Source organism: Anastrepha obliqua, chromosome 1, assembly GCF_027943255.1.
Source record: "Anastrepha obliqua isolate idAnaObli1 chromosome 1, idAnaObli1_1.0, whole genome shotgun sequence".
NCBI lineage: Eukaryota > Metazoa > Arthropoda > Insecta > Diptera > Tephritidae > Anastrepha > Anastrepha obliqua.
This window is the reverse complement of record NC_072892.1, coordinates 134,563,179-134,573,786: the sequence shown is the minus strand read 5'-3', so window position 1 is coordinate 134,573,786 and position 10,608 is coordinate 134,563,179. Positions and strand designations below refer to the sequence as shown.

Here is a 10,608-nt window from a genome sequence, read left to right as displayed (position 1 = left end):
CGGTGTTCATCCGTCTTCATTTGTGTTAGCTTCAGCGCATTGTACATGTGTTTGTGTTTGTGTTGATAGCCGAGTGAATACTCTGCAAACAAATTATTCGGAGAGGCGATGATTGTATACATACAATGTGTTTTTAATTCTGAGTAGGCACAACGATGATGCCACAGGGGTAATTTAAAAAATCCTTTCTATGAAATTAAATTAAAACCCCCATATTATTAAGATTTTCCAAAGATTCAAATATAATCTCACTTACGTTCTGAATATTTTTATTCACGATCCGACAATCCAAAACTCAAAACACAATGAGACAAAACGAACATCAGCATGCAATCAATGTAATATCGGGGATCCTTTCTAGCAGAAGGACCTACGTTAATGAAATATCCAACAATTGGCAGTACTTCGGATAAGTAAAATAGATTTATTGTGTCTGACCGAAACAAGATGCCGGGGTGGAGAGGTTGTGTATTTTACATTAAATAATATTAAAAACCAGTAATACTTCCAAAAATTTGGTTGCGCCCCCGTTTATAGGAACGGTACGGCCGTAGTGGCTTGTATAGTGAATCTATACAAGATGATATCAGTAGTTCCGGATGACTACCTTATTCTGCATCAGGAAAGAATATACATCTGTATATGCAATTAACAATTTTTATTGCTCCAATCCATTTATAAATCAAATTTTGAATGACCTGTTAATTTGTAGTGAATGTGCAAATAATCACTTAATTTTAAGCCGCAAAAGGTTTTATGTTACTTAAATGAATTATATGAAACATTGAACATTGAACATACATACATATATTATTTATTTAATGCATTTAATAGAATGTATTCTACAATTGGCCCCCAATATTTAACAGAATTCAAACAAGAGTAAGAATTTATATGGCAAATTACTTCGCAGCTGTCAGCTGTTTTTGTTTACAAATAACGGTCGCAAAGAGTCGACATCTCTAATAATTCATGACTGTTCTACATTGTTGATTCTCCGTTAGCATTTTCAACACTCTCGCTCATGGTATTTTGTTATGAACAACTTTACAGCGATTATTTTCTCAATTAAGTTCGACATAACGAAAACTCTGACATTTTGCACTCATAATTGATATGTAAACAACTATCCCAGAAAGAAAAGGTTTTTTTTTTTGATAGTGTATGTACATATGTACATATAAGAAAACATTTTAATTTTGCTCGGTGTCAATTTGTGATTTGCTGCTGATAATATGTGAAAAGGGAGAATGTCAAACTTATTGATGAGAAATATCTTTGTCAGAATTGTCATCATCACAAGTCACATTAAACAGTAAGCAGGTAGCAGCATTAGGCTTGCAATTTTGATTTTTTTCTATTTAATTGGTCTCAAACGGTCAATCTTTGTTTATAGGTTTTGATATCATAGGCAAGAAAAGCAAAAACAAAATACATTGCCCTTGTAGTTTTTGCTCTAATCTGTTTAATGTGTGTTAATTGGCCTCGGGAGACGATCCAGCATGCTTGACTGAGCTTTGTGTGTGTTAGTGCAGTCGGGTGTCGTCGTGTCACACATACTTGTTGTCGGCTTTTGAATGATGAAAATCAAAAATTTTAGATATTAGCGTCAATCAGCCGACACGCACACATATAAAGTTCTTGTCAAACAAAGCTTGTCCGGTACCAGAGGCCAAATGCAACAGATATTTAAAGAAGGTATAAAAATATGTATTCTACTAACGCACGTAGGTGTCGCTGCTGTATGTCGAAATTTTAGCAATGTTACCCACCTTTGTAGTTTTGTCGTTAACAGGAACGCATGTGCTTAGTATTAAATGAACACTTGTGTTGAATTAATTTGGTTAAAGCCGATTACAATTAAAATATGTTTTTAAGTTAGCTTTTATTCAAATAATGCTAGGAATTATTTAAAATTATTAAATTGCACTTGTGCGATTTTCCAATAGATCTGATTGGCAAACTACAGTTTGAACGCAGTACTATCTTTGTATACAATTCGCGCATACTCCACTTTTACCGCTCCATTGCGATGTAAAAGCAACAGCAAAGGCAATTTAGTAGTCTTGGGGTGTTCTTCTTCAAGGCAGGTTTTATTATTAGTAAAATGGCGATAGGATTCAATTCGTTAAGAACTACAGCAGACAATTCGTGTGTTATTGATAAAGTGAATGAGTAAAATTCGAATAATTTACAAAGTGTAAAGTGAATAAACAATTTTTAATTGTGATTTGGAATCAAAATAAAAATGGAAAGTCTCGTTAAAAAAGGTAAAAATTGTATCTCCTAGATAAACAATTAAATCCACTTCTGCATTTAACCAAACGACAGAAGACGACTAGCTATTTCAGTTTTTTCTACTTGTCTTTACTGCGTTTGTCAATTGGGGCTGGCAGACGGTGTAGCTTTGTCGAATTGTTGCAAGCGTGTGGTAGCGCAGATATTTATTTTTGGCGCAAGGGTTTCGTGGTCGGACAATTTAAAACGTACGAAATAAACTCTAGTAACAAATTTTATATTTATGAAGTTAAATCCAGACTAGAACCTATATTTCGTGTATAAGTAAAGAATATACGCCCCGTTTTGCTTGACGAAACCGATAATGTTGCTCGATTGAACTTTTTATGCTGATTATAACAATACTAAAAGTTGTATGGCCTAATTGAAAATGGAATATATATCTACATTACGCGTTTGAAAAATGTTAATATCTTGAAAACTATGCAACCATTGATCGTAAATCATATGCTCATTTTGCTTTCAAGTTCTTGCTGGCAAAAATTTTCCCCTGCAAATGAAATGTCAAAATTGCGCTCTCTCGCAATTTTTTGCGTAAACGAACGCGATTTTCTAATATTTTGTACGAGTTTTTTGCTTCGCGAACAATCATATTGCCAATTTTTGTTTTTGGAAAATTGGCTACTAACCTGTAACTTTGGAGTGAAATTTTTTAACGGATATGTACGGGTGGTAGTAAATTTGGCATCATTTTCTTTCTCGACGTTTTTGTTTATAATGGTACACATTTTTCTATTTCTCTAACAAGTTGATGTAGAAAAAATGAGAGTGTAAAATTTACTACCACGTCGTAATATAAAGGTTAAAAAAAATAAAAATATATAAAATATATATTAATTACGATTGTGTTATATTGCATTATAATGTGTGCAATAATAGCTTAGCCGGAGTTGGACTGACGAGGGTTAATTCTACGCTGTGCGGTCGAAAGCAAAATTAACAAGGCACGGGCATGTGGTATTTCAAATGAAAGTGAATTGAAAACACTTTTTAATGAAATTATACTTATATAATGTTAATGAGGCACATTTTCGAAAAAAAAAATCGTTTTACGTAACTATATTCGTAAAAAATTTATGGTTCAAAAACTCTCACAAAAACTTAAGAAGTATTTATTTTACATTCAAAGAAGTTCTAAATTACTTTTCCCATTTTCGAGTAAATTTTATTTTTGACCTTCGATATCACCTATACTTTTAATTTTTATTATTTTAATCAGTATAAAAGCCTCTATCGAACTTTTTTTTGTACCAAAACTGTACAAGTCAAATATGACTGACAGCGACATACTTCGTATTGTAAAAATTTATATACCTATTAAATATTATATCGCACTTGTTACGTTAAAGCGTAACAACTCAAAATCTGAACATTTTCAGTAGAGACGAAAAACTGTTTCCGTAAATACAGGGTGGCTGATGAATTTTGCTACATTAAGAAACTCAAATAACTTTTTTTTTAGTGTATGGAATTCATTTATTTTTTTTTTCAAGTTGAAGGGCATTAAATTTTATTAAATGTAGCTTAACTAGTTTTAAAAATAATTGAATTTAAATGCCCCCCATGCTCGTTGACACAAGTGCGGCATCTTAGTAAAAAGTTGTTCATTGCTGCTTTGAGAGTTGCGACAGGAATAGCCGCAATTGTTGCCCGAATGGATTGTTTTAGTTCATCCAAATTTGTTGGCTTTGTTTTATAAACTTCTTGTTTACATAAACCCCACAAGAAAAAGTCAGGTGCAGTAAGGTCAGGCGACCTGGGGGGCCAACGAAATTCGGAGTTTCTTGAAATCAGTTTATTGGGAAATTTTCGTCGCAACTCTGTCATAACAGTCTGGGCTATGTGAGACGTTGCCCCATCTTGTTGAAATCACACAGAGTTGAAAGGAATTCTCTTTCGGCGTAGTTCTGGATAGAAAAGTTCGTTCAGCATTTTCAAATAACGGTCTCCAGTAACCGTAACGGTGTGACCATTTTCTTCAAAAAAATAAGGCCCGACAATACAGCGTGAGGAAACCGCACACCACACTGTCACGCGAAGAGGATGCAATTCCGTCTCGTGGAGTATCTGTGGGTTAGAAGTACTCCATATTCGACAATTTTATTTGTTCACATTGCCGTTTAAATTTTGTAGTGAAATAAGTCTAAATCTTTGTGCATTATTGTTTGCAAAGACTGTCGGCTGACACCAAGTTGAGCAGATAAGCTTCTTGTTGAAACCCTTGGATTGCTTTGTATAGCTGCAGCTACAGCAGCGATCGTTTCCTCCTTCCGAACTGGTTGGTTTCGATGATAAGGCCTTCTTGCGACTGTTCCTTGCTCAGCAAAATTATTCACCAGTCTCATTATGGTCCATCTGCTCGGGGGATCGCCGCCAAACATCCGCCTGTACTCTCTCTGTACCAAAACTACGGACTCCAGTGCGTGATAGCGGCGGACTATCCAAATTCTTGTTTGCGTGTACCAGTTATCCATTTTAATAAATTTTAAAGATCAATCTGCAAATTAAAACAAAAATGGAACAGATAACTTAAAAAGAAAAAAAGTTATTCAATTTTTTTTTGGTAGCGGCTTTCATCAGCCACCCTGTATTAATAATATATTACAAGGAAAAAAATATGTAATTGCACGAAAATATCATTAAAAACAATATAACGGTTGTTTCATTCTTATTTGTTTAGTAGTTGCGCTAAAATAACAAATTTTTGAGTTGTTACTCTTTTCCTGAAATTTTTTTTATACACTTAGTGGTGTTATTTTGAGTTGTCTCTGTTTAACTGAAAAAATAACACGTAACTTAAACAAACCGTTTGGTTGTAAACAGGCACAATTCAAAATGTTACACTTTATGTGAAACAAATTTGTTCAAACACTTGGAGACAACTAAAAATGTAACGCTTTAGTTGAGACAAAAGAAGTCATTCTGAAAACAAAGAGAGAGTCATAACGGTTTTTTTTAACGAAAGGCTAGATAAACCACTGAACGATTTTTACAGTGGGTAGAGATGACCACTGTACATTGTTTTCTTGCAAAAAACTAAAATTTGGAAATTTTGAGTTGTTACGCTTTAACGTAACAAGTGCGATATATACATATGTATCCCCAACTCTGTTTTTAATATGCGCGCAAAAAAAATATATATGCGACGTATGGTAAATTAGGCAATAGGTTCCACAATTTGAAAAAATCGTGTAAGATGAAAAATGTTCCCAAAAAACCGCGGAAAAGAAGTAATATGGAAAAATCTCCATATTACATAAGTATTTATAAAACAAAAACAATTAATTTTTATTAAAAAAAAAAATTAAAATTAATGTACAGTGCAAATGCTATTCATAAGTACAAGCATATAAAAATTCAAATTTAAATTGGCATAAAAAATCAATTTTGCAACTATTCATCGCTACCTGAGATAACAAGCGTGCACGTTCATTACGAACTAGACCAAAAATGCTGTCATTAGTAGATATGTCAGATATGCTCAGCCCATCTGTCGGGTTTTATTCGAATTGTTAACGGCTTCTGTTCGTTTTTCCTTGTAACAAAGTCTGTTATTAGCGACTGTATTTTCTGCTTTCTCGAGTTGTTTATACAAGGGGCGCAAAATTAATCACCCTAGCTGAAAATTTATAATATTTTGCAAATGGCGTCGCACGACAGTCATATTTGACACTTCTGAACTAGACAGCTACAGTATACAAACAGACAAGCAATGGAGCGCATAAAGATCAAATAAAGATTTCCATCACTCAAAATATTTTCTTTGTATTCGGTGAAAAAATGATTCAGAAAAAAGAATGATGATCAATTTTGCGCCACCTTGTACAATACTTTTTATCCAACTACACGCGACCTAAAGATTGCGTTGAAGTTTTAATGCACAGTTGGACTTGGTTAGTTCTAAAATGTACTTATTGCTCTTATTTTAAATGGAAAATGTTTCTCTATAAGACATCCTTTTAGAGATTATGTTTTGTTTTGAAAAAAATGTTATTTATTTATTTTACTTCATTATTAATGAACCTTGTTAATTAAAATTCGTGTAAAAAAAATACCGTCTAAAAAGAAAGTTGGGTGTATATACAAATACATAATTGGCATGCACACCACTTGTTAGGCATTTGGCCGAGAACCTCCTCCAATGTATTGTGTGTGTTTTGATGTTGTTCGACAAATAGAGGGGCATACAGATGTTTTATATGAGGGGCAATACCGAATCGTAGTCTCGCATAAACCCATTCAACTGCGGCAGTCGCTAATTATTTATAATATATTACTCTAATCTAAATTTGTGCCTATTTTGTATTAAAGTATTAAAAACCAGCACAATTTTTTTTTTTTAATTAATTACTAGAATAGTGGTGTTTTCAGTTGTATTTATAAGTATGTTGTTGTAGCAGTATAAGCATTCCCCATGTATGAATGGGGAATGCCATTGGAGTGGCACTACTTGGCGGGATTTGAATCCGGGTCATTCCTGTAATTTTGACCCGACTGAAAACATAAACATATAATACATATGGGTAATTGCTCAACTCGTTAAGTTAGTCTTGGAACTGATAAGCAAATAATATACAATTCTCAAATTTAATTATTCTATTAAATGTTTATTAAAATAGGTTAACTTTAAATTTGAGAATATCTTAGAAAATAGTAGTGGTATATTTTGAAAATTGTAGAACTCGAATTTTTGGTTTATTTAATCTGTACTTAATTTTGTTCTTTTCGCTCTTTCTATGTTAATATGTACAACAGTTCAAGAGAACCAGATAAAATCAGAAAATGGGAGAGATGTTGAGGTGTTTGCTACCGGCGGGAATGATATTCCTTTTGCACCTAATAAACAAAGTTCTGAGCAGCAGCAACAGCCACAAAAGACAAAACGTAAACACCGTCGTGGCAAACCAAAACCGAAAAATGCAAATAAACCGTACAAAAAGTCGAATTGGAAATTTCAGGTACCACGACCGAATTTCAATGGTGGTTGCGGAGGAGGAGGTGGCGGTGGCATGAATAATAGGAATGGGGCACGCCCCAAAATACTCCGATCACGTTCACTGGTGCCATACAATACGAATAAGTTCCTCATGGAAGAACATTTGGCTGATGTGCCCAGTGCGCTGCTCACACCCTCTGGTCGTACACGCGATTCCAGCTTCTCTGTTGATTCAGAGGATAATTACTTCTTCTCTCTGCCAGAAGATGAGGAGGAATTTCTCACAAAGGAATTTGCCAATGTATATGAGAAGGCGCGGGTTGAACGGTTGGAAAATTTAACTAAGCAACAACTTATAGAGGAGTGTCTACAAATTGAAGATCGATATTCATCCGACCAGGGACGTCAACAGCAAATGAATGTGCAGCGCATTAGCTCGGAGTTCATGACGAAGATACGAATTTTAGAGGAAAAAGTGCGCGAACTGTCTCGTGAAAATTACAGTAAGAATTTTTCTGTTGTTTTTTGCTACCTGTATTTACTTACCTGCATATATTTTGTTTCTTTTAGATTTACGTTGCCAATTAATGCGTTCAGCGGCCATGGCTGCGGCTGCTGCAGCAGCTGCCTCACCTCCCTCCGCTGCCCCGCCCATTGGTGCTGCCTGCGAGCCTATGCCCATGGACTCTTCTAGTGTGGATAGTGAAAGTGACAGCTCCAGCTCATCCTCATCATCATCTTCGTCTAATCGAAGCGCTGCTGGCCTACGTCACAATAATGCACGACAACGACGTCAGCGTCGAAGCTGCTCTTCACATAGTTCCCTAAATGATTATCATGCTTTTAATGAGAACGATCAAATGGAGAGTGACGAAGAAAATGATGTGGAAGTAGGAGCCGATATTAATAGAGATGCGAATGCTAGTGGTGAACACAAATCCGACGTAGTATTGCCAGAATTTAACTGCGAAGATCGTCAATCCTTTGTGCCGAATTCCTATGACATACGCGATTCTAGTGCAAATGATGGGAGCCTGGTTGACGATGCGGCAATGGAGGATGAGTTTCCCTTATTTTCTCCTATTCTGAGTGGCATGGGTTCTTCGCCACCACTACATGTGACAGCGAGAATTAATTTAGAAGCAACCACGGATAAGAAAATTTCGAGAGAAGCCGATGCCGATACCGATGAGCCAAATCGCAACTGAATACAGGATGGTGGCAGTGTATCCTGCAATTTATATATTTAATATAATTTTTTTTATTTATTTTTAATTTACTACTTTTGTGAGATGTTCTTTAATTTCGTTACAAATTTAAAACTTATTATCCATGCGCAGTGAGTCTCCTGCTAAAGGAGCTACGAACATAAAACTAAAGTGAACCAAAAAGTGTACAAAACAATGTTTTCCTATGAATCCTTAATAAGTAACGTTAACGAGGCGAATAATTGTTCTCAAAAAATTTTCACCGGTGTACAAATGCATAATTCGAGGGGTTATTATAATGCGATTCATATTTTTTAGGCCGGATACTTAATTATCGCGTTTGTTATCAAAACTGGTATATGCAAAAATTTTTAAAAATTACCGTTTTTCTACAGCCGGCAAATTATGTTCTTTGCAGACGTATATTTATTCAATAAATATTTATTACATGTTTCAAATATTAAAATTGGGAGCAATTATTAGGGTCTCTAACATTAAAGCACAATCAATGGTGTTAGCGTTATTGTATTGTATATCTGAATTTATAAGAAAAGTTCACGCTTATGAATTTCTTTAACCACTCCTCTGCACTTTTAGTTTTAGAAAATGCATTTATATTTTAAATTACGAATTTTCAATGTCTTTGGCCCACATTTACATTATAAACATAAGCAAATACTATTGTTTTTTTTTTTTAAATATGGCACATTTTTAATACTTTGTGGGCATTAATAAAATAAAAGTACACACATTACTATCCTTATACACACGTCAAAACCACATTTTGAAGGGTAGAAATATTTATCAGCAGATCTTTTTTAATCAAATAATTATTTTAGTTTTTCTAAACTACTTTCACATAACAGTTTTGGTAAATATAACAGTATATAAAAAGTATGAAAAGAAAAATACCAAACTTGTGATATTTTCATGTGCAACTTTTAATAAAAAAATTGAGAAAAACCAAACATTTTTGGCATATAAAAATTGAAAAACGAGAAAAGATACAAAAATTCGAAACAATATATTTCGCTACTCGCAGATAACTTAAACTCTTAATTTAATGTTCTCATTTTATTCATTTAACAACTTTAAATAATATTAAGACGGGACTCTTAATTGTGTAATATACATTTGATATACAGGATTGTGAATATAGTGATTGGTTGAGAATTATGTAAATAGAACGTGCTTTAATACTGTCGCTGTGTTCTCAATTGTGACCATCTTATGTATTTTTAGACACCATTTCGTGAAAATATTCTTTTTTTTTGTTTTTTTGTTTTCTTGATAAGAATTAATTTATAAATACATATGTATGTATAATCCATACACTCAAATACAAAAAAAAAAAAAAATAAGAATTAAAAAATTAATACAAGTACATAAATACATATGCATATAGTTTGTAGAAACTTATTTTTCAAAGTGAATAAATAATACAATAAATTGTTTGAAATGGCTTGAAATGACTTATGGTGACACTACGAGGCTAAACAATTGATTGCTAAGTAAACAAGTAAATTGTTCTCAATTTTCTTTTTAGGAATGTTGCCAATGGATTTTGGTATACGACCGAATAATGCAGACTTTTCTAACCACATAACTGTATACGAGTATATATATGCGGTGAATAACTTTTTTATAATAGATTTCCATATAACTAGATTATCTACTTTTTCGAGCTTAACTCTCAATCCGTAATTAAAATGCGAAATTTCCCATACAAAATTTCTCTCCTGAAGCCCTAGTTGATAAATCGTAGATTGTAAAGATACTTTTTTCCGTACATCCCTGTGTTTTCTGTGTTATCGGTAATTATTATTACGAATGTAAGGGGAAGTATCAAAGTAAAAACTAAATAAAATGAACTTCGAAAAGGAAAAGCGCTTTGTAGATATAATTCAACTAAACTTGAAAAAAAAAAAAATAATCAAACAGAAAAGAGCGTGTGTCTATAGATGCTTTAACCTGTCATTGCTTATTATAAAATGTAATATCGAATTTCGCACGCGTATTGGTGGCATAATTTTTTCAACCTCAGTAGATGTCGTTTACGGATTTCCTCTAACTGTCTATTCTTTTTCTTAGCATCAGAGTCCTTGATGCATCTTCATTCACAACCTTGCGCCATCTGTCTATATCTAAGGCTGCCTCCTTCCACCG

General features: G+C 33.7%; 1 protein-coding gene across 1 annotated transcript; it reads left to right on the top strand.

Annotated features, from left to right (window-relative positions):
• Positions 1 to 1,868: 1,868 nt before the first annotated feature.
• On the top strand, positions 1,869 to 9,827 carry LOC129236207 (uncharacterized). The gene is made up of 3 exons (XM_054870449.1): positions 1,869 to 2,270; positions 7,054 to 7,737; positions 7,805 to 9,827. Exons 1-3 carry the CDS (start codon positions 2,249 to 2,251, stop codon positions 8,440 to 8,442), a joined length of 1,344 nt encoding a protein of 447 aa, XP_054726424.1. The 5' UTR covers positions 1,869 to 2,248; the 3' UTR covers positions 8,443 to 9,827.
• Positions 9,828 to 10,608: the final 781 nt, after the last annotated feature.

Coding starts and splice junctions, on each gene's coding strand:
- LOC129236207 (XM_054870449.1), top strand. CDS start 2,249: ATGGAAAGTCTCGTTAAAAAAG. Junction 2,271..7,053: donor GGAAAGTCTCGTTAAAAAAG/GTAAAAATTGTA, acceptor TATGTACAACAG/TTCAAGAGAACCAGATAAAA. Junction 7,738..7,804: donor ACTGTCTCGTGAAAATTACA/GTAAGAATTTTT, acceptor TGTTTCTTTTAG/ATTTACGTTGCCAATTAATG.